The following is a 23,756-nucleotide window of genomic DNA, read 5'->3' on the forward strand; positions in this document are numbered from 1 at the left end:
GAACTGATTTAAATCATCGTTGAATAAAATACCATTAAGCTGTACCGCTATGCACTAACAGTGTGCACTCGCACATGCAGGCAGCGTGAAAGGATGTTTATTGCCATATCATTCCGGGTTGCAGAACTTGCAAGAGGTGGCATGAGAAACGAGTGCGCCCACTGGTGGTAAGGAGTAATACCCCCAGTGTTGAGACCGAAAAAAATCGTGGGTCAAAATTTCCCCATCGTTCGAACATCGATATTTATACAAGTTGGACAAATGTCACGCGGCACATGCTTCTTGTTTTTGCCCATGTCACATCTGAAGATCATACACATTTCCTTATAATGTCGTAAACCTTATACTCGAGCAGTCATTTAGGTCATTGGAAAAATATCTTGAAGAATTTTTCATGCCTCACAGTGAAAGAAAAATCCACTTTGGATTTTTTTCTTTTTGATTTATTTTGGATTTTGCTTTTGGCGTGCTAAGGAAATTTCACTATGTAAGCATATGATGTATATTCAAACAAAATATTCTAAGCATCTAAACAAATGTCTAAACTATCATATAAATCTTACATTTTATCCCTTTACCTCAGTTAACACATGAACCTCATCTCCTGTTGCATCTTGTAATGATGAGTTCATCGAAACAGTAGAAGAAAACACACAAACACAAACAATTTTAAAACATAGGTATATTTTCAACTGTATAATGCATACATATTCTTTTAATTTAAATAATTACACAATGAATACAATCTCAGGTGCATGTAATCTAATGGAACAGTTTACAAAACAATTCAAAAATAATAGTTTACTGAATAGTTCTCCCCAATCAATTCAAAAGTTATGCTTTAGTGGAAAGTCACACAGGCTTCTTTTCCAGCCGACCAGGAAGGCGAATCATTAAATAAGAGAACAACAAAAAAATCAAGAAGGATTACACAGTATGCACTGAGTCTACTCGTTCCTCCTCTGCAAAGCACCCAGGTTCAGATCACTCACACCAACAGTGTTAAGACCACAATTTTTCAAGTACAAATGGAGAACCCCTTCCAGAAAAAAAATACATACATTAAGTACATAACATCTGTGGATGGATTTTAAGAAAAAAAAAAAACATTTCAAACCTGTTGTTGAAGGATTAAGATTGAGATCTAAGACTAACGATACCTTTAGAAAGTGTGTACAAAAATGGAAGAGGGAGGGGCTTAGTATCACAGCAGTATGACATCATCTTAAATTCAAACCATTCACAATCCCTGGTGTAGACAGTGACACAGCTGCAGGGTACATGTGCATATGGCCTGTGGATAAACAACCCTCATAAACCTCTTATACATCACAGACTTTGGCGGGTCTCACTGTCTCCCTGCGCAACACATGGACGCTTAGCTACTCAGCGACCAGCCTGGGCCCTCAGACTGTCACTACACTATACCATCCACTCCTTCATTCATAACCACCCATTCCCACCCACTGCTCTCCACTCATACACGACACTGTACCACCCATTCCTCCACCCGCACACTACACTGTGCCACACAATCCTCTCCATTCATGCAATACACAACACTATGCTATACCACCCCCTCCTCAATCCATACACCACACCACACATACACGTCCTCATCTCACATGACATTATACAAAACATACAAACTTTTACATACACTACATACATACAGTAAACCCCATTCGCTCACCTCTACTTTACAATACTCACAACACAACACATACCCCCTCATCACAAAACTACACTACAGTACACCACTTACTCCCACATTGCTGTACTAAACTACACTAGTCTCCTTCATCACTACCCTACTTCACACTTTATTACAGTACAGTATTTCTCTGCTTCTCAAAACAGTTCAGTAAGACACCCCTATTACAAGCAACTAACATAGCTTATACGTAATCCATTTGTATGGCTGGATATTTACCAAAGCTTTGGGATACAAGTCTGTCTACTTAACTACAGTGCCAATCCAAATACACTCCCAACCGCTGCACTCTTTCACTCATGACACAGACAGACAGACAGGACTAATCGCAGCCATGTTCCTTCATTCACTGTCTACAGAAGGAGAGATCTAGCCAGGGCCTCCTTGGGGTGCTAACGCTCAGTCAGCATAAAGCAGCTACACAAATACATTCTCAGAACATTAAGACCTGGTGGGCTGGAAAAGAGAGCTGCCAGTCAGCACTTCTACAAAGTGACTCTCACACTCAAGCGGAGCAAGAAACCGTGTTCCTTTTTCCTTAAATTAACTCACTTAATTGACCCAAACTGTCCATTTTTGGTGAAACCTATACAGAGAGTACAGTGATTCCTTTTCTCAACTGTTTAAATAATATCTATGTATATAACAGTATGTACAGTGACCGGGGGGGGGGGGAGGTTTCACAGAAGGGCTTGGCGTGGAGGAGGGGTGATGGCGGGACAGGGGGGCCGCGCAGCAGTTGATTGCCTCCATCAGAGACTCTGAGGCGTTACAGCAGGACTGAAGCGTGCGGCCTGCTCCTGTCGCACGGTCACGGGCGTGTCCTCTCTCCCTCCGCCAATCAACAGGGCTTGCAGACAGGCGTCCGGTCTCGCCTTCACAAACATGCTCGCACACGCACACACTCGTCTGCAGGCGGTGTGATGCTTGTGAATGTGTGTGTGTGTGTGTGTGTGTGTGTGCGCACGTGCACACATTTCATACGGCACATGTCGGAAAAGACATCTGAATTTGACTTCTTTCCTCTCTGAAGGGGATCAAGCCGACCAGGGGGCAAGGAGGAAGGCGGCGCAGCAGCAGTGCATCCTGGGATAGGTAAGAGATGCTCTGTGTCCGTAGAAAGAGGGAGGCCGAGCGGGAAGAGCGCTACAGTCTGACGGACTCTCTCCCGTCCTTCCCCGTCACAAAGAAGGAGGCAACCAGGGAGCAGCATGGAGCAGAGGAATACAGAGAGGAGGAGAATGAATGAAGCGAGTGGAAAAATCAGGGGGAAAAAAAGAAAAACGACAGCGGGTGGGATCTCAGGCTCCAGCGACGTCCGCGGTGCGCCGGGGCCCGCCGAGCGACCGGAGCCCGACCCGCGAGCCCGGAGGGGAGATCCGCCCCCGCCCGGGGGCCAGGGCCCGGGCCGGGGGGCCGGCCCACGGGGGTCATGTGACGTTGACCTCCAGCACGTGATCGTCCGTGCTGGGCAGCACCAGCACCTGCCGGCCCAGGCCACTGTTGAAGACCTGGCCCGGGCCAAAGGGCTCCAGGCGGGGCATGGGGAGGCCGCGCTGCTGCTCGGCCCCGCCCAGCGAGTGCACGCTGCCGCGGCTGCGGATGCTGCTGCTGTCCGCCGCCTGCTCGTCCAGCAGCGAGATGCTGTCGTTCTCCAAACAGCTGTCTGTGAGGGAGAGGAGGGCAGCGTGAGCGGCACACCCACAGGCAGTCAGAAACAGCACTGAGCAAGTGGTTGCCACATGGTTGCCAGTTTGAATCTAAGTCGTAAGCTCACCTTTGCAAGGAAACAGATAAGACTACCTGAAATGTGGTGCAGTAGTACCAGATTCATAGGGATAGTGCAAGTGTATTATTAGTGTGTGGTGTGGAGTAATTTGGTCTACTGAGCAGAGATCAGCACTGTGTGCTGTGGCGTCAGTGGAACTCGGCCGCACCTGTGTCAGGCTGGATGGCGGGCGTGGCGTAGTGGGGCAGGTACTTGAAGAGCTTGATGCTGGGGAAAGGCAGGTTCCCTGCAAACAGGGGCATCACCTCCATTTTGACCTTGTGCGTTGCGCCGGCCGTCACGGGCATGGAGACGAGTCCCGAGCTCTTCCCGCACACAGCCCAGTTACTGCTGTTATCCACCACTGCAGAGAACACACCCGTTAAACACACACACACAAGGACACACACGCGCTCTCTCTCACGCTGTTAGCGACCGCACTGAAGCAGCCGGCGGCGTTTACTCACCCTCATACATGACCTTCGTGGTGTAGAGGCCCCCGCTCTCTGTGAGCGCCACATCCTCCCGCTCCACCTCGCCCAGCTCCGCCAGCCGCGTGATGGAGACCTCCAGCCCACAGAGGGCGCCGGTGTGACAGTGCTGCGCTCCAGACGAGGGCGTGATCTCTGCTCTCACGTAGTACAGCGTCTGTGTGTGAGAGGGGAGGGATATCAGCCAACAGTCGTTGCCCTACCGCAGAAAGCTGAAGGAGGACTGCGTGTGAGGACTTCCGATGAAGATGGTGATTAGAACCCCACTTGTTTCCACGCAGAACAGTGGTTAGAGAGATGTGCTTTGATGTAGAGTGGAGGTTTAAGAAGCTATTTAAAAAAAAGTTTTTGAACCTTTCATCTCATTCTCCTATTTTCAATCTGAGAGGTGGCACTGACTGATGAAACATTCATTGGTGTCACAATGTACCATAGTGAGTAGTGAGTGACAGGTGAGAGCAGTCTTATATTCTGCCCCATTAAGAAAAGGGGAAAAAAAACCCTAAATGTGTGACTGTGAAATGTGAGCAGCCATAGTGCGCTCTGGGTAGCCTGAAAGCAAATCGGTCAGGACCAGAGAGCACTCCGGTACCATGTGACTGAATATACACCCTTTCCCCGAGTTACTCCAAATAAAGCCGTCCTTTAAGATGAACTTAAAAGCCCAGCGACAGAAACTGAGCGCTCTGTAAGACTGTAAATGAAAGAAGGTGGCTGCACAGGTTTACCCTAACAGTGACGTGCCCTAAAACCCCCCGGACGATGTGTGTGACGGTGAGCTGGGGAGCACAGAGAGACTGCTACTCACAGACACATTCTCCAGCTGGAAGTCGTATCGGTACGGCTGGCAGACGGAGCTTTTTGCGCCCGGGGGCGAGAAGCTGACAGAGAACGCACACTGCAGGCAGGGCGGCGGGTCTTTGGTCCACTTCATCTCCCACACGCAGAAGAGGGACTGGTTACTGTACAGCAGCTAAGGAGAGGGGGACACAGTGTCACACACATCACACCCCCCCACGCATTCATATAGACTGCATACACCAGCGGCAGAGAACACGGCATGTTGTCCTATACATGCACCACAACTCCCACACATCCCATCTCCAAAACAACACATCTCCCACACATCCCATCTCCAAAACAACATACCCCCCACACATCCCATCTCCAAAACAACACATCTCCCACACATCCCATCTCCAAAACAACACATCTCCCACACATCCCACCTCCAAAACAACACATCTCCCACACATCCCATCTCCAAAACAACACAACTCCCACACATCCCATCTCCAAAACAACACAACTCCCACACATCACATCTCCAAAACAACACAACTCCCACACATCACATTTTCGACAAATCACATTTCTCGCACTGGCAGAGGCTTGGGAGAAACTTAGATTCCTCTACAGTTAGATGATACCTACTGGAACTGTAATGAGCAGGCCTGATGAGATTATCTGCTGCGTTCAGATCACGTCTCGATCACAAAGTGGTAATACTAGCAGCGGTGATATCGACAGGTACGAAGAGTGCGATCAGGTGTGAGGAGCGCAGTCGCCGTGCTTTGCCGTGTGCCCACCTGCCGTGATTTGGCGTTGAGGGACTGCAGCTCCAGCGAGGTCGCCTGCTGCCGCTCCGTCAGGCTCTGGTCCTCCAGGTGGAAGTTCATCTCCGACATATTCTGCACGCAAACCTGAATGAACTTCCTGTGGGTCGGAGGGGAGAAAACAGCACTGTGATTAATGGTCATATCCCTAGAGTGCAAATGATGGTCTTATATCCTTAAAATCAGGTGTAAAAGACTTTTTCCTAAAATAGATACTAAAGAAAAAAGGAGAAGGAAAGAGTACGTTTGTATACATTTCTACAGAGTTTCCTAAATGTATATGCTAGATTTTAAGGCATCACTATTATCCTTTAATGATTAGAGGACAAACAGAAGAACTCAGACCTCACCTCTTCCCAGCTGATAACAGTGAGTGTTTGGCTTTAAAGGGGATGTGGAACGTCAAGGCTATGAGAGTAGAGTAAATAGACCAGGGACAGTCTATGGAGATCTGAAAGCAGACATGAAGAACAACAGTAAGCCACACAGATACAACGTACACACCCATTAACCAAATCATTCAGTGTATATGTGTGTGAGTGTGTGTCTGTGTTTATTTTTATGTGTTTGTGTGTGCTTGTATTTGTGTCACTGTGTGTTTTATGTTTGCCTGTGCTGTATGGGTATGTGTGTGCCAGAGGGCAGAGGGTGTGTGTGTGTGTGTGTGTGTGTGTGTGTGTGTGTGTGTGTGTGTGTGTGTTTGTATTTGTACGTCATTGTGTGCTTTATGTTTGCCTGTGCTATATGGATATGTGTGTGTGCGTGTGAGCGGACCTTCTGATCGATGGCGGTCATGCCGCTGTCCACCCGCTTGCGGCTCTTGGCCCGGTGCCGGACCTCGCCGTTGGTCAGCCGCTCCGTTTCGGGCCGGGGCGGGGCCGCCGGGATGTGGCACAGAACCTCCAGCTGGAACTCGATGGTGTGGTAGGGAGGGGCGAGGGGCAGGGAGATGCTGGTCACCTTCTCAGAGGACTGGATCGAGAGAACGCTCTCCCCCACAGGCTCTAACAGAGAGAGAGAGAGTGGAGGGTTAGGCTCAGAGGAACCCATGTGCACTCAAAGCTACTGAAAACACAAACACCTAGGGGTGGGGGGAATAGGCGGGTTAGGATCAGAGTAATTTGTCTGCAACAAAAGCAGCTGCAAACACAAATAAATACCTAGGGTCAGCTCCAGCAATTGCCCTTCTGCGTACCATCTCCCAGGCTCCTGAGCAAGGACAATGTGACACATGCCTGGGAAATGATGGTACAGCAACACTGACCCCAGGATTTACACTGACCCCTGGACCTGGGGCCACAGTGTCCACAAGAGATAGCGTGACAATCTTTGCACTGACCTAGCTTGCTGGACTGCCCTCAGCTAGAGTGTCCGGCACAGCACAGTACACACACACACACACACATACACACACTTCCACTCGCTCACACACACACACACACACACACACACACACACACACACACAGTGCACACTGACCTCCGGTGCTGGAGAGGATGGAGGCGGAGCAGCTGGAGGGGTGCAGGATGGGCATGGCGTCTGCGTTGCTAAGCTGCAGGGCGTCCCCCTTCCTGACGCTGTAGTGACCCGTGACGACGGTGAACTTCACCCTCTGCGGGAGGCCCGCCAGCAGGTTGTCTAGGAAGCAAACAGGGTAGAGGTCGCGTAAGAGTGAGAGGTCGCAAGAGGGCACACAAGGTGAGCTGGTCGGCCAGTCACAGCATTAGCATCCACTCCCTTCACGCTGACCACAGTCTCACTCGTCTGATCTTGCAATTAACTGCAGAAAAGCAAGACGAGTGGCCCAGTTGGTCAAGGTGCTCGCACTGAGTGGAGTTATGCAAGTCACATAATGGCTTTGTTCTGCCAAGATAAGGGGGACATTTATTAGGTAGGGTTCCCCTGATCACCACTGTATCAATGCCTTCTGGCAGCTTGTCAGGCACGTGTAAATTACTTGGTTGTAGTCAGTGACAGATGTGCTGGTCCTCCAGCGGGCACTAGTTGTTCTGATGTTTGAGATGTGGATTGTTCAGTGATGAATGGGTACTGGCACTGTGTGTGAGTGCATGAAGGGAGTGCTTGTGCTTTACTTTAACAATGCCTATGTGGCCGTAGGAGGTAGAGGGGCAATTTGACAGGGTCATCAGTTATCCCCCAAAACAGGGAAAAGAAAGGGATGGGGGATGGGGCGTCACCCAGGCTCCATGGAATGAATGAGACAGACAGGCAGGCAGACAGACAGGCAGACAGACCTGCAAGGGGCTCAACGCTGAGCTGCGGCTCCTGGGAGTACACCTCGTACTGCACGATGGGGTAGATGTGGGGCAGGACGAACTGCATGTGGCCCACGGTGGCACACAGCTGCCGCAGGGTGTAGGTGCCCGGCTCCCGGCTCTGCGGGATGGAGGGAAGGACAGTGAGGGCCAAGTCACAGAAGCACATACTGCCCCCAACGCAAGAACAGAGCCAGGGGCTGTGGGCTCTTAGTCAATATGAGACGCTGCTGTCGTACCCCTGAACTAGGCCCTTTACTGCTCTGAAAACCCACTGTAGGAAAAAAAGGTTACACTTAAAGAGGATCAATAACAGCATTATAAATGATATTACATTACTTTCAGTCATTATAAGAGCTATGAGGTAATGTTAGGCCCTCTGTGCCCTGAAGTCCCATGATCCACCAGTGCCACTTAACCTAACACTCCAGTAAGTTTCCTTCTACAACACAGAGGCCAGGCCCTGTCAATATGCCAGGAAAGCACTCAGTCTGTAAAGGCAAATGAACCCATCAGGAATGCGACCGTGTGTTACTGCGCTGCAGTCTTACGGGAGCATTGAACAGGATGCTGTTGCTGCCGGGTGCCAGCGTCACGTCGCGGGTCTTCAGCAGCTGAGCGCCGTCCTCCACGGCGATGCCGGCGGAGCCGGGCGCCTCCAGCGAGGCGGAGCTGTCCTGCCTGCGCAGCAGCAGGTGCACGTTCTTGCAGACCACGCCCGCCGAGTTGAGCGCGTTGTCCGAGGGGCTGCGGTCCTGCATCTCGTACAGCTCCAGCGCCGGGGGCGAGGGCCGCGGGGGCCCCCCCGAGGGCATCTCCTCGCGGAAATGCACCGTCCCGCCGGGCCCCGCCTGCCGTTGAGCCCCGGCCCCGCCGGCCCTCCCCCGCGCCCCGCCCCGCTCCAGGCTGAAGTGCACGCTGGCGGCCAGCTGCTCCAGCCGCACGGGCACGGGCATCAGGCTGTGCAGGCGCAGCTCCAGCTGCAGGGCGGCGCCCACGTGCACCACCGCGGCCGCCGGCCGGAACTGCAGCTGCCGCAGCTGCGCGAACGCGCTCATGCTCAGCACCACTTTGGGGACTGCAGGGGGGAGGGAGGGGACAATCAGAGCAGCACTGCAGAGTGCGCGAACAACACGTCACGAAACTAATGGCGCTATACTGGGCAGCAGCGTAGCATAGCGGTGAGGAGCAGGGCTCGTAACTTTTAAAGGTTGCTGGTTTGATTCTCCACCGGAGCAAGGTATTTAAGGTAATTAACCCATAACTGTCACAGTAAATATCCACCTGTATAAATGGATTACATGTAAATGCTGTAACCTATGTAAGTTGCTCTGGATAAGAGCGTCTGCTAAAAAAAAGACAATAACGTAATGCAATATTGTGAAGACTTCCTCACAAGAACTGTTCGACAAACTGTTCAAAAAAAAGGTCACAGCAAAATTACCCTAGGGCTACCGACGTAATATTCTTGAAGCAGTAAAGGCAGCATGAGAAAACCTCCTTTCATGCAGGAGCACGTCTGCCCATCACTGTGCTGACAGCGTCACGCACTGCCCTACAGCACCACAGCCTGTGTGGCTCGGGAGGCGAAGAGCGACGCCTCACCCTGGCTGTCTTGCGCGTGGCTGGCGAAGGTGAGGATCTCCTGGCAAAAATGTTTCCTCTCCTCGTCTGTCAGGTTGGCATCGCCGGCCAGCAAGGCGCTTGTCTGCAGGTAGCTGGCGGAGGTTGTCAAGGAAACAGACACCAAAAAAGCCCCACCCTCTTATGTGACCCCATTTCTTCTGGCTGGTGTTGTCAGTAGCACATGCACAAGGAGGTGCCATTCACACATATTTGTCTACCATGATCAAAACACTCGCTCTCTCTTTCACAAACACACAGACAGACACACACACATACATACACATATATCTGCATCGTTTCGTTTGCTCTTATCTTGGCTACTTGTAAGATTTCAACTGCCGCTATTAATTTTGCAATCTTTCATTCGTGCTGCACAGTTTCCTGTACATTTCTTGCAAAATGATTTGTATAATTTGAGATGCAGATGCTCCTTATCTGTGAGCTCCAGCATCTCTTCAGAGGAAGTGGTATTATGTAGAGGATGCAGAAATATTGTGAAATACAGCACACTGGCATCACCTTTGAGTGATATCACTACAGTCAGCACTACATCTGCGCTTAAACAGTCCCAGAGAGGGTGGAGGCACAGCTTGTGTTCTAGGGCTGTTAAACTGTTAAACAGTTCTGGAGGAAAGACGGGAGTGTTAAATATGAGTCTGGGGATGTGAAGAGTCTCTGGGCTGTTTAAACAGTGGTGTGTGTGTGGAGAATGGCCAGGATGTGAAGAGTCTCTGGGCTGTTTAAGCAGTGATGTGTGTGTGGAGAATGGCCAGGATGTGAAGAGTCTCTGGGCTGTTAAAGCAGTGATGTGTGTGTGGAGAATGGCCAGGATGTGAAGAGTCTCTGGGCTGTTAAAGCAGTGATGTGTGTGTGGAGAATGGCCAGGATGTGAAGAGTCTCTGGGCTGTTTAAACAGTGGTGTGTATGGAGAATGTACAAGATATGAAGAGTCTCTGGGCTGTTTAAGCAGTGGTGTGTGTACAGAGAAAGGTTGGGGATGTGAAGCACAGTGAAGGATGCTCTTCTGTCTGATTCAGCCGCTTCTGACACTCAGCGATCTGCTTCCTGGTGTGGGTGACGGGCAGCGCCCAGCCCTCTGACACGAAGCTCTTCAGAGAGTCCTGCAGGAAGCCCTCTGCCTGCTGGGGGTCTCCTTTCCTCCTGCGCACACACACACACACACACACACACACACACAGTTACTCCATAATGCATTCACTCTCTGAGTTACTGTATGTCTCTACAGGGACTGTATCACTATCTGAGCTATCTAATGTCTGTCTTTAACTTACAAAATCATAAGTTGCTTCAAATGTGATATTCTATAATTGGCATAATAAATCTTAGCTATTAAACTGAATTATGCATGAAGACATGACTTTTTGAATCCGTAACACTATTTAGAAGCATAACTTAAGAAATAACTCTGAAGGTAAGCATAGTAATCTAATGTGAGCTGAGTGAATCATCGGGCACGCGAGTGTGTGGTGGTGCAGAGTGCAGAGCGTCAGGGCACACAGTGCACCTCTGCAGCCCTGAAACCAGGGCTAAACAAGGTCAACTGCACGGACAGCAAACAACCCACAACCCAAACACTCAAATGTCATGCATACGGATGGCCTTCTATACCGTCCCAGAGACACTGCTCCTCAAATACACACACTCCTGTGTCTGACACACACACACACACACACGCGCGCACACACACTCTCTCTCTCGCTCACCCACACGTGCACACACACACACACACACACACACACACGCACACACACACACTTTCTCTCTCTCTCTCTCTCTCTCTCACCCACACGTGCACACACACACACACACACACACACACACACACACACACACACACACTTTCTTTCTCTCTCTCTCTGTCTCTCTCTCCCTCCCTCTCTCTCTCTCTGAGAGGGGGGGACAGTGAGCTCTCCTCTTTCATTACAGAAGCTCTCACATGTAGAACTCAGCCAGGCTCTTCCCCACCAGCCGGGCCGACCGCATCCTGCCAATGGCTCTGTACATCTCCATGGCAGCGTAAGTGAGCTCCTGACAGAGGGAGGGAGAGAGGGAGGGATGGAGGGATGAAGGGAGCGAGAAAGAGAGACAGGGGGTTACAGGAAGCAAACTAGGTCTACAGAGTGTCTTTGCATAAGGACTGACTCAAACACCCAAACAGAACGTTTGGACTATGACATAACAGGGCAGTTATCATTGATTGGCTGCCAAATGGGCCAATGGTCAGTCAGTGTGGATATCTGGCTCCGCTTTCCTCTTGTGACTGCAGAGCAGACTGTGTAGCCCAGGGTGTGTGTGGGGGAAAGAGGAGGGGGGACGGTTAGGCTGAAAATGGGTCTGACACTGAAGGGCAGAATAGAGGCATTATCTCACAGTTATGTAACCTCATATCCAGTAATGACAAGACTTCCATAACCACTGAAAATAACATTCTGGCGCATCCAGATGAACCAGCTCCCACAGGACATGGTTCCCCAGTCTGTAGGTGCCTGTGTAAGTTTGGGGGTTTCCTGCATCCCTGCAGGTTTGCCAGCAATACAGACGTAAGCATAATTTGTCTTTTTTTTTTATTCTGGCTCCACTTCAGCACAAAGCGATACCTAGAGGGGAAAGTACTGGAATAGACTCTTATAGCCCTTTTTCACCATATAGCTGGAGCCCTGGCAAGCACAAGGTGGAGCCAAAACAGTCAGTCCAGCTACACTGCAGTTTCCTTTCTGTTGCATTGCCCGCAACCAAAGCTGCAGCATATGACATCACACTGGATTCTGATGTTCACCTCATTTTTAGCAAACTGCCTCGGCAACATCTGCAGCCCAAGGCTGTGGTTTTTCCCAAAGAAAACCTAAATTCCACATTCCTCTGGTTACTTGTAATCAATGATGGCAGCATTCTACGACTGTCTGTGTTTACCTCAGTTGTCAGTGTTGATAGATGGAAGTAACAGTTAGTTACACAGTTAGCCGATTCTGCCCACAGCTCACCTGCACACCTGACACCAGTAACAGTACACTACATTACATGTATTTAGCAGACGCTCTTATCCGGACCAACTTCCAGCACAACAGGACATAAGTGCATCCATTCAAGTTAAGTGAGCAACAGTAGCAGGCTGATCTAACATGGGTCATAATCACAAAAAGAAATCCAATGGGAAAACAATAACTAGATGAGTCAGTCGGGTTCCAGCTTTGCAGTGTAAAAGTGGTACTGACGAACAGCTCATCATTTGTACACATTGTGTAATTAGTGATGATGATACACTGTATGTCTGCTCCCTTTAGCTCTCACCAGATAGTGTTTTTCAAAGGCTTCCACGGAGGATAAGGCTTCCTTGAGTTTTTTGTAAGGACTCTGCAGGCTGCTGGCTGCAAGACAACAAAAGAAGCAGAATAAGATGAGATTTTTCCATTCACAGTTTGTGTTCCCACCCCAGAGACTGCAGGCTGCCCGGTCTAATGCAGCCTCTCTGACTGCAGACACACGGAGATGAGATTAATGACCGATCACACGGTCTGTTCATGACTCTTCTCTCTGTCTGTTGCATCTTGTTCTGTTTCTCTATCTCTCTCCCATCTCCATCTTATGCTTTCTGTTTCTCTCTCCATTTCATTTCTCTACATTATTCTCTTTCTCTCCCTCTCTGCATTTTATTCTATCTCCTTCTCCCTCCGTCTTATTCTCTTCATCTCTCTCTCTCACTCTCCATCTCACTCTCCCCCTCTCTTTCTCTCCCACCTGTTTCAGGTCTCTCGGCCCCGAGTCCAGCGAGCAGGTCCACAGTTCTGTTCAGATCCTCGGAGTCAGGCCCGCTCTCCGACACCAGGCCGCACAGGTAGCCCAGAGACTTCAGCTGCGAGAAAGAGCCGAGCACAGAGGGCTGTATGTGAGAAACGGGCATGCAAACTCCTCACAAGAGCAGCGAGCTCTGTGATGGAACAGATGCTGGGGCGAGTATCACTGCAGAAAGGGAAAGGGGACGTGACAACAGTGAGGGAGAAGAACATGGCATTACAAGCAGGAGTAACAACGAGGGGTGAGAGAGTAGCTGAAGGACTGCACTGGGGCATAACTGACGCACTGATACACATCTGATCTGTAACAACAACCTGCATGGACGGATAAGGTGTCAAATATCAACTATGCAAAGCACTGTTCTATTAGGGCATTTGCTCAGCATGTAAATAATGTCAGGTAGTGCAGACAGACAGTAGTGAACACGAGCAACAGAGAATAGAGGGTGAGTGGAGAGGTGTGAGTGAGAAGGGATATGACGCTGCACTTCACCTTCTCGGAGGCGTAGGTCCACAGCCCCACGGTGTGGGAGCAGTTAGCCTCCAGCTGGGCCCGATCACAGCACCCCTCGATTCTCTGCAGCACCTCCAGGCAGCTGAGGAACACCCAGCAGTCCAGAGCCCCCTGCAGCACGGACACCTGCAACAGGACTCAGGGGGTTCATATTTCAGCACTGAAAAGTACCGTGTACTGAAAATTGAATGGAACATTTTTAAATGTTCCTTTTAATCCCCTGCCCCAATGCACTTGGCATGCAGGGAGCAACAGCACAGATACTATCTGCAAAGCCAGTGAAAGACAGAGAGAGGACCCAGAAACCAGCAGCGTGACAGCAACACTGAGTGATGAGGGCTGAGGGATGAAAGAGAGGGAGAGGGAAAGAGACACAAAGAGCACGCGGAGGAGTGAAGGGGGAAGATATGGAGAAAGAGGAGAGACGGAGAGAAAGGTCATGCATTCAGAGAGAAGGATAGAGAGGAGAGACGGAGGGAAAGGCCAGGGACTAAGAGAGAAGGGGAGAAAGGAGAGAGGGAGAGAAAGGTCAGACATTCAGAGAGAAAGAGAGAGAGAGATGGAGGGAAAGGACAGGGATTATGAGAGAAGGAGAGGGGAGAGACAGATGGGAAGGTCAGGCATTAAGACAGAGAGCGAGAGAGGAGAGAGGGAGGGAAAGCTTGGATATTCAGAGAGACGAGAGAGGAAAGAAGGAGGGAAAGGTCAGGCATTAAGAGGGCAGGGGAGAGAGGAGAGAGGGCGAGAAAGGTCACACATTGAGAGAGGCAGAGACAGAGAGGAGAGACAGAAGGAGAGAGGAGCAGGGCTGAGGTAACTGGCCCTCACCTCCAGCAGGTGCAGCTCCTGGATGCAGTTGTGCAGCAGCTCCAGGGCGCGCTGCGTGACCTCCCAGGGCCGCTGCAGGAAGAGCAGCAGGGTGCACTGGCGGGAGAACAGGTAGCTGCGCAGGTCCAGCAGGCTGGCCTGGCCGCGCTGGATCAGGTCCCGCTTCTCCATGTCAATCGGTCTGCGCAGCACCAGCCCGTTCCAGCTGCGCACCGGCTGGCAGAACGAGCCCAGCCAGTTGGCCCCGTCTGCGCAGACACAAAAACGCACGAGGGCGCAGTGTGTGACATCAGCACCTGCGTCTGCCGCAGACTCCGTATGAGACCTGCACAGCTTCCATCTGGCATTATCTCCCCCGACCCCAGACCGATATTTGGCTCAAGTACCCTCCAAGCCTGACACCACCACTTGTAGCATCTAATGGTATGTAGGGTATGTAGCATCTAATGAACTGTCTGGGCTACAGGGCGTTAACACAGTCGGTCAGGGGCCTCCAACCCCAGAGCGCAGAGAGGAGAGACAGCAAATGCGTTACCTCCGGCCCCAAAGTTGAGGACGTACTGGGTGAAGAGAGCGTCCAGCTCGTCGTACTGGACCAGAGCGTCTTCGTACTGCTGCAGCATCTCGAACACAAAGGCCAGCTCCTCCTGAGCGCAGCACAGGGGCAGAGAGACGAATGAGACACTGCATGGGGTGGCAGTGTTGCATAGTGGTAAGGAGCAGGACTCGTAACCGATACGTCGCCAGTTTGATTCCCTGCTGGGGCATTGCTGCTGTACTCTTGGACAAGGTACTTAACCCAGAACTGCCTCGGTAAATATCCAGTTGCATAAATCGATACCATGTAAAAAATTATAACCTATGTAAGTCGCTCTGGATAAGAGCGTCTGCTAAATGCCAATAATATAATGTAACGTAATGCATGTGTTCAGGCACACCATACACGCACAGGCAAACAAAATTCACTCATAGGCCCCACCTATCACAGCTCTTCGAGGGGCTGACAGAAGGAATGGAACACTATGTGACTGACAGCAGTAATGATGTGTGGTCAAAGAGACTGAACGGACCACTTAATGACTGACATAAATGAGGCACAGTCTCAGACAAAATGGCCGGAACACTGAGTGACTGACAGCTCCAATGAGGCAGGGTCTCAGACAGAGAGTGACTGACACAAAATAAGACCTGCTCTGGAAGGCAGTGGCCATTTAAAGAATGAGCAGCACTCCGTCAGCTGATGAGAGGCGTGGTCACAGGGGCCAAGCGGGGAGGGAGATCAGCCCCCTCTGCTGCGCTCACACACACCTGCACCATGAAGTAGTCGCAGAAGCTCCAGCCGGGCTCGGTGCGTTTCTCCCGGAGCGTGCGCATGTCGTCCTCGAACTTGCCCAGGTTCTTAGTGAAAGACATGAGCAGCAGGGTGCGCAGCTTGGTCAGGAAGGAGCTCCAGGACTCCTGGGACCGCGATGACTCCTTCAGGGGGTCCGACAGAACCACACACCTGGGAAGGCGGGGACAGAGAGAGGCAGCGGGTCAGAACTACAGCATGGTGTCATTCAGGAGTACAAACCGAGTCAGGCAAACATTATTTTTAGGGTTGCTAGGATCATTATTTACAATACATAGATATATTAAGATCTGAAAAAGGCAAAAAGTTGAATCTCTGATGATGCAAAAATAAAAGCATCACATCAATCCTACCAGCATTATTCAAAATATTCTGTATGGTACAAAACTCACACACTTCCATTCTATACACAGCTGACTAACTAGCTAGTAAACAAAAATTATCTTATATTATTAGATATTACTCCCAAAATTAAACAAAGCCATCCAGCTCACTGCATACAGCAGCTGCAAGCAAGCTGTATGTTAGGTCTTTCTCACACTCACACACACACACACATACATGCACACACGGACACACCAAACCGTGAGGCCAGTAAAGACCGCGGACCGCAGACACCTTGAGCTCACCTGTCGCTCTGCTTGTTGCAGAAGTCGTTACGGATCTTGTCGACGATGGACGTGCGGGGCAGGATGTTGGTCTTGTTCTTCTTCTTGGTGTCGCTCTCCACCACCACGATGAGCCAGTCCACCGTGCCGTGGGCCCGCAGCAGACTCTGCCAGCGCATGATGTCCTCCTTCACCGATGCCTTGTACACCTCTGTGTCCTGGGGACAGACACAACAACACTGACACTAACACTCTGATACAGAGACCTTGTATATTCCTCTCTCCCAGGGACAGACACAACACTGAAACTCAAACACTATGACTATAACACTGACATTCTCTTACCCTTACACTAATGCTAACACTCTCATACTGTCACAGAGGCCTTTTACATTCCTCTGTCCTAGGGACAGACACAAGAACACTGACACTGTAAAATACTGAGGATGTCACACTGACACTCAAACACTATGACTATAACGATGACAATCTCTCACTCTACCTCTAATACTGACACTCTCATACTGATGCAGGGGACATTTCTCTGTCCTGACAACACACACAACACTGACACTTCAATGCCCTCGCTAAAACACTGACACTCTCATACTGACACGGAGGCCTTGCAAATCCCTTTACCTGGAAACAAACATCACAAACACTGACCCATAAACCAACAGTCTCCAACACTAATAGCCTCTCACACTGACACTGAGGCCTTGTCCGCTTCTGCACAGACGCAAAAACACTGACACTCGCTCTGATAATGAAGCCTCCGATATCTCAGAACCCTTCAGGCATAATGACATTGAAGCCCTGTTTAACTCTGTGTCCGATGGACACAGCACTGTGCTGAGAGCCCTGTAAACCTGAGCTCTGCTTCACCAGAAACACAACAATGGCCCCAACCCACTTACAAGGAAACTGTCACAGTTTGGATTTCTTGGGACAAGAACACAGAAGACAGAATTTCTTAGAACACATCTTCACTCGCAGATGGAGCTCCCTGGGAACGCTCTCTTACAATGGATTGAAAAAAATCAGTTCTTTGCGTGTCTGATCTACAATACCATAACACCCTTCTAATATGTCTAGCTGCAGGTTTTGTTTGCTTTCAACAATTTCTAAGAGGTCCCATTCAGTTCTCTAGGGAGCCACACTGCAGCTTGCCAAGCAAGAGCACATTCTCATATTTCAAAGCATACTGCATAGCAAATCTCAATGATCAGAGACTGCACGGGGTTCAACACCTGCTGCCTGAGCAGAGCAATTCTCAGCAACCTGAGAGATTTTTATCGATTTATTTTTGTCAAAAAATGAATAAATAAAAATAAATCCTTAAAGCTCATGCATCTTATGCAGTTTCATCAACATGGTCAAAAGGGAGGGACTATAATTCAGTGACACTACCTCACTCATCATGTCATGAAAAATAACTCTTCCCACTCTGACACTTTAGTATCACAAAATAAGATGCATTTTCATTCGCTTTAGCTGCAGGTCAGCTACACCTCATACAAGCCAGAGGCACCACCACAGCAAACTGGCCCAGGCTCACAGTGTGTCATCCAAACCAAGATACAACAGCAGGATGGCCTGGAGCAATAACTCTGCTTCTTTCCTGAGAGCACGATATTAAGTAGAGTTTGCCCAGCTAGCTGAATGGCTTGTGGAAGTGGAGGCGGGCGGCAGAGCATTGATTACAGCACTCACACAGCAGTCTGTCCAGTATATGTGCAGGAATGGGAATGTGAGGAGAGCTTTGTTTCCTTCCTTGGGAAGCAGCTCCTCTTTGAACTGGACGAAGTTGGCCTCTAGGTGAATCATCTTTGGTGCACGTCCGTATGACCTGAGGAGGAAAAGCAACAACGCCAGTCAGACAGGCAATGCCTCCACTAATGCTGTACACACACACACACACAAACATGCACACAGAGACAGCCCCCATTCACACACAGACACACCCCCATAGACATGCACATGCACACACACTCATACACATGCACTTATAGAGAGAGTCCCCATACACACACACAGACATACCCATGCACTCATACACATGCACACACAGAGACAGCCCCCCCCTACACACACACAGACACACCCCACATAGACTGGACATGCCCCCAACACGAGTGGAGCATCATTCAGTCTAGTCTCCTGGCTTTGCTTCATGAGATCTAAGAACTCTTAAATCAACAAAGTCCAGCTGAATGGGCCTTTGATTTTATATTCACAGAGCAGTGATTTTGCTGGGAGTGGCCTGGCTTTCATTTTTTATCCTTACAATGCAGCACTGTTCTTATCTGTTTGCACAGGAGGCAATGCAGGAGTAACTGTTACATTAACCACAATGGGATCATCTGAGAGACTTTCTAGACTTATGCAAAGCTATTCACATTGGGGTTAACACTACAAAGACCGAGTCAAAACCATATAAAGCCAAAACACTTTCTTTCAAATCAAAATAAATCACCCAAAATGAGTAAAACAAAAAAAATATATGCAAACAGGGAGATCGATTCTGTCTGTTTGGAATGAACTTTGCTCCGTGTGTACTTTGATTTCCCAGCATGCACTGAGGTGGCTCACCTCCTCCACTCCATGGCCTCCCGGGGCAGCTGCTGCGCCAAGGTGTTGTACAGAGACGTGAACAGCACCTGGTCCCCGGCACCTGAGAGAGAAACAAGGGCAGGCAGGGACATCAGCTCCGTCACCAGCAGAAATGCAGACCTCAGTGTGTGGACTGTCAGTACTGTCGTTGCAAACTGTCAGGACTACCTTAAACAGTTTGATTTTAAACTCAGTGATAGAGTTATTTAGACCACACAGCTCAAGCTGGTTGATTCAATTGCTCAAAAAATCTAACTTCAGCCAACCACAGGGTGTCAATCGAGGGCTGTCTATATTCTTAGAGGAATGCTGCAGTGGGCGGCAGTAGGGTGTAGTTGTAACGAGCAGGGCTTGTAATGAAAAGGTTGCTGGTTCAATTCCCCAAGGTAAGCACTGCTGTTGCACCCTTGGGGAAGGTACTAAAGGTACTAAACCCAAATGGCCTCCAGCTGTATGGACTGATAACATGTAAGATGTCAGCAGATGGAACAAATGTAAGGTAACAGCTAAGATACACAGCTTTCTGTTGTCTTGCTCGACTGTGTTGGTATAAGCAAATTTGCATACCGGTCATGAAACCCAAAAGTACCCTTCCTTACCCACCCCCAACACAAACACTCTCACCCTCACAGTACAGTATACCTGCCTAAACACCAGCTCTGAGCTTAAGATAACACTGCTCCCAAACCAGCGTTCACCTGCAAAAATTCATTTATGAAGGGCACCACCGTCACACTGTGCACCCATAGTGGGATCTCGTAGCTCCGTGAACGCTGATTAGATTTATACCCTAGCAGTGTACAAATCACAAATTGGTGTGACAGAAATCAAATGAGGCTGGGTTATTGCCTGGCAGAGGGAGAGTCTGTGACACCACTGGTGACGATGACATGCAACTTTTTTATTTTGGAGAAAATTGAGAAAATTGCTCCTCGGTGTGGATGGCACATCAGCCTGACTCATCTGGAACTCTACCATGCATGCAGAGGGGTTTTTATCTCCCTCCTCTCGCTAGTGAGGCCTGAGCTATAATTTCTGACAGCAGAGCCAAGAATTTAGACAGGTTGTGCAAACAGCCTTTTCCTCTCCTCCTTAATGGTGTGTCCCGCTGACTCAGGGAAGAGCCACACACAACAAGACATTCCTCATTAAATGAAGGCATAAAAACCGACCTCACAGAAATCATAGGCTAGGATCACAGATCTGCATGAAATGCTACGTTCTACAAAAATCGATGTGAATTCAGTTTGGTTTGGTCATATATCACACAGCTTGCAATGGTTTCCTGTTGTCTGTTTGAACTCTGACCCTGGTTTGCTGTTCCGGGGTTTAACTTTGGAGAATAAGGAGCCAGGCGTCTTATCGCAGGTGAGCGTAAGGCAGTTTTATTCATCGTGTTATCTTCACACAGTCCACCTTTGGATGAATTAGAGTACCCAGGTGGACAAACACTTCTGCAGATTCAACATTAACTGTCCCTTCTGAGAAGGCATCAGCAGATGATGACAAATATAGTGAAGGAGTGACTGAAAGGCATGAATGAAATAAGTGCATAAGAGGCATTAGGAACATGCTTCAATGTCTTGACTTCATGCGAGACAGGTGTCAAAGTTATAGAGCTGCTCAGTTCAGTGAATTTATGCCAAGAAGACAGTGAGAAAATGACAGATCATGTGTTTTGGAACAGTAAAGATAAAAAGTTCAGCTATAATTGGAGGTCACTGGAAATGGAAGAGTAAAAAAAGACTTCGACTGTTAAAAACAACATGTTTTGGCTAGAAACCTTGTTCAAGGTAATCTCTGTGTCAGTTAACTCTTATGAAGGCTTCTAGCCAGTTTTAATGTGAAAATATTTTTTTCTACTGCACTTCCATTGCCCTCCTAACACTGCTGTACTTATTTGTCCTTACTGTTCAACCTATTTTTATGCACCTTGATGGAACTGCGAGTCAGCGCCTGTATCCTTCCTTTTTTTACCTCAAGGTTTTGGAACACACTCTGGTGCTACTATAGGTCTGAGACACCTGTGCAGCTCACAGCTAATAAGCTTGTAAAAGCTTATTAAGCTGAATACTTTAAAAATATTCTTGAATCACTGTGTCATCACCTGATGGGGAAGTACTGTCTATTTCAGTTCAATACTGAGTAATAAGCGAATTACTTCGGAGGAAAATATAACAAGCCGACGTCTGAACAAAGATTTCGGAGGAAAAGCACGTGCTATACCTATTTAGCAAAAGGTTTCTGTTGTTCATTTTCATGAACTGTAGCCATATAATTGCTGCTTCTAGTTCCTTAGAGGCAATGAAAGGCATAAAATTGTCATTTCAACTGACAATGGTAAACACGAACGAAATAGTCTTTAAAAGACTGCCTGTGTATGGAAGGTTAACAAGCCATGTGAGTGTCCGTTGTACTGAAGCTCACTGCCATCATCGAGAGATTGTATCTCAAACAATGAAAGTTAGGCTGTGTAACTATATATACAGTTAAACATAAGTACGGGCAGATAAATAAGGGGATCATATCTTTCCCTTAATATGACGAGGGGGCCCGATGGTGATGGTCTGTCACGGTGAATCAAAGGCACCACCTGTGTCTAGCCAGTACACTGTCAACGGTTTACATTGTACTATGGCCTGCGCTTGGTCTGCAACTCAGTTGCTTTATTTGTAATTAAGGAAGTGACAAAATAATGTCTGGAAAAATGTTGGCCAACTGGATTTTGCATGTATTTCAGCCTGCTTGGTGTGAACCTGATTCATCAGGAACGGACATCACAAGCAAGATGAAACCAGCAAGCGTGCTGGGATGCAAGCTAAATCTAAACACCTAGTTAACATTAGAGTGCAAAATAAACAGCGAACAATGTTCTTCCCAACATCCCTGCGGGCTCTCTGCTTGCTCTCTACACGAATATTAATTGCAAACCTTATCGTGTAACAGTCATCGAAGGCCTTGATGTTTGTTTGGCACATCGATGTGCGAGTGGCATGTCTGCATGACAGCTGCAGGTTGCCGAATCTGCTGCGGGAGCACCCCAGCCGCGAGATCAGCAAGGGTCTCCAGCCTCGGCTATTTTGTTCCTGCAGCTACTAAGTAACAACCTCACCAGCTTCTAAGAGTCGCTGCATCCAGAACATGGATTTACCCCAATCTTCGCCGACTCTCATCATGCAACGCACTGTCTGCCCCCTTTTAACCCGAACCCGCCGCATTCCGTTAGTGTCAGTTATTGCTTTCAGTGCTAGCTTGGCTTTGCCCGCAACGTCCACTGCGCTGCTCGAAGCTCCGAGTGTCAGTACTGTGCTTTGCTAGCTAAAAAAAAAAAAAAAAACAGCCGCAGTATCAGACCTGAAAGAAAAAAACTCACATGTCACAATCGGTTTGTTTTCCATTGTGTAGATTATGGGCTTTTCCTCCTGGGGATCCATGGACTCCGGCTGTCAGCAACCACCCTCCATGTAAACGTCAACAAAATCACTCCTGTTATTATTAGAGCCCTAATGTATGCAGTAATGTACCACAAGGGCCCTTTTCCTCTCCGCTTCCGGTATGTCCCTTACACCATTACGACTTCCGGGAGCTTCGTTGTCCCTTAAAGGAAACGCGAGGCAAGGTTTATTTTTCATTGTTCGACATTAAAGAGCCCTGTGAGGGTAATGTTTCACTAGCCATATCAGCCATAATGTCCCCAGATGTGCTGGGATTCGCAATTGGATCGTCTCATGAGACGGGAAGGAACAGAGACAGAGAGCAGGAATAGACATGTATCTAATCAGCACGTGTAAAACTAATAAGGTTGAGGACTTATGAAGACTGTCATAAAAGACTGTCATAAAAGCCTTTTGCCTTTGTTCAAAAAGTCCAAAAATCTCACACTGGGAACATTAATAATAATTAACACCATGAGTAAAATTCTGCTTTAAGATTTTGAAACATGCTGACAGCAACAGACGCAGCAAATGAACCTTGAGGGGTGATAGGATGAGAGAGTACTCCAGTTTGTGGGGAGTGAACATGCTCAATGTTCAAAGCCACCACCTTGGCAGAATTTCAGTCCATTTAATGGGCTGGTAATACATTATCAAAGCAGCAGTGTTACCCTGATCATCACATTATTAAGGGTCTACGATATAGCATAACAGAAAATGACAGCTGTAGCAGTTCCAGAGATAAACAAAGAACCAAAGAAGGAATTCATTTTCAGCTACTCCAGAGATTTTATTTTATTCATTGAGAGACAAATGCAGGTACAATGCAGTTTGTGTTCCACAGCCCAGATAAACCTTTTGTTTTGCATCCATTTAGAAATGAATCCCTGAATGTCAGACTTTGTCAGTGTGAGACTGATACTGCACTCCATGCAAAGAAATAATAAAACAATAAAAAAATAACACGGCCCAGGTTATGGCCAGGCTATAATTGGTTACAAATGTACAATAGGCATTCATTTCTTTGTTAATTCTTCTTCAGGTAGGAACAAATGTGAATATACAGATTCATTTAGTCCCTTTTTTTTTTTTAGCTTAAACAGAG

The 23,756-nt window shown here is 48.5% G+C and overlaps 1 protein-coding gene across 1 annotated transcript; it reads right to left on the bottom strand.

The window, feature by feature from the left end:
- Nucleotides 1-2,698: 2,698 nt before the first annotated feature.
- Nucleotides 2,699-22,752, bottom strand: LOC118788918 (trafficking protein particle complex subunit 10-like). The gene is made up of 23 exons (XM_036545126.1): nt 22,591-22,752; nt 19,197-19,278; nt 18,318-18,453; nt 16,626-16,822; nt 15,954-16,149; nt 15,181-15,292; nt 14,646-14,893; nt 13,797-13,943; nt 13,248-13,362; nt 12,801-12,877; nt 11,449-11,540; nt 10,512-10,652; nt 9,471-9,583; nt 8,417-8,943; nt 7,845-7,986; nt 7,069-7,227; nt 6,364-6,593; nt 5,940-6,040; nt 5,563-5,689; nt 4,782-4,946; nt 3,950-4,130; nt 3,652-3,846; nt 2,699-3,380 (listed from the first exon to the last, which is right to left on the bottom strand). Exons 1-23 carry the CDS (start codon nt 22,649-22,651, stop codon nt 3,145-3,147), a joined length of 3,780 nt encoding a protein of 1,259 aa, XP_036401019.1. The 5' UTR covers nt 22,652-22,752; the 3' UTR covers nt 2,699-3,144.
- Between the last annotated feature and the right edge of the window lie 1,004 nt (nt 22,753-23,756).

The sequence above is a fragment of the Megalops cyprinoides genome, chromosome 14, assembly GCF_013368585.1.
Source record: "Megalops cyprinoides isolate fMegCyp1 chromosome 14, fMegCyp1.pri, whole genome shotgun sequence".
Lineage (NCBI taxonomy): Eukaryota > Metazoa > Chordata > Actinopteri > Elopiformes > Megalopidae > Megalops > Megalops cyprinoides.

Bases quoted from the DNA above. Each gene is read 5' to 3' on its own strand.
- LOC118788918 (XM_036545126.1), bottom strand. From the start codon at position 22,651: ATGGATCCCCAGGAGGAAAAGCCCATAATCTACACAATGGAAAACAAA. The intron at 16,823-18,317 runs GTGAGTGCTGTA...GTCTGTCCCCAG, and splicing joins TATACTGGACAGACTGCTGT to GACACAGAGGTGTACAAGGC. The intron at 3,847-3,949 runs GTGAGTAAACGC...TGTTCTCTGCAG, and splicing joins CACGAAGGTCATGTATGAGG to TGGTGGATAACAGCAGTAAC.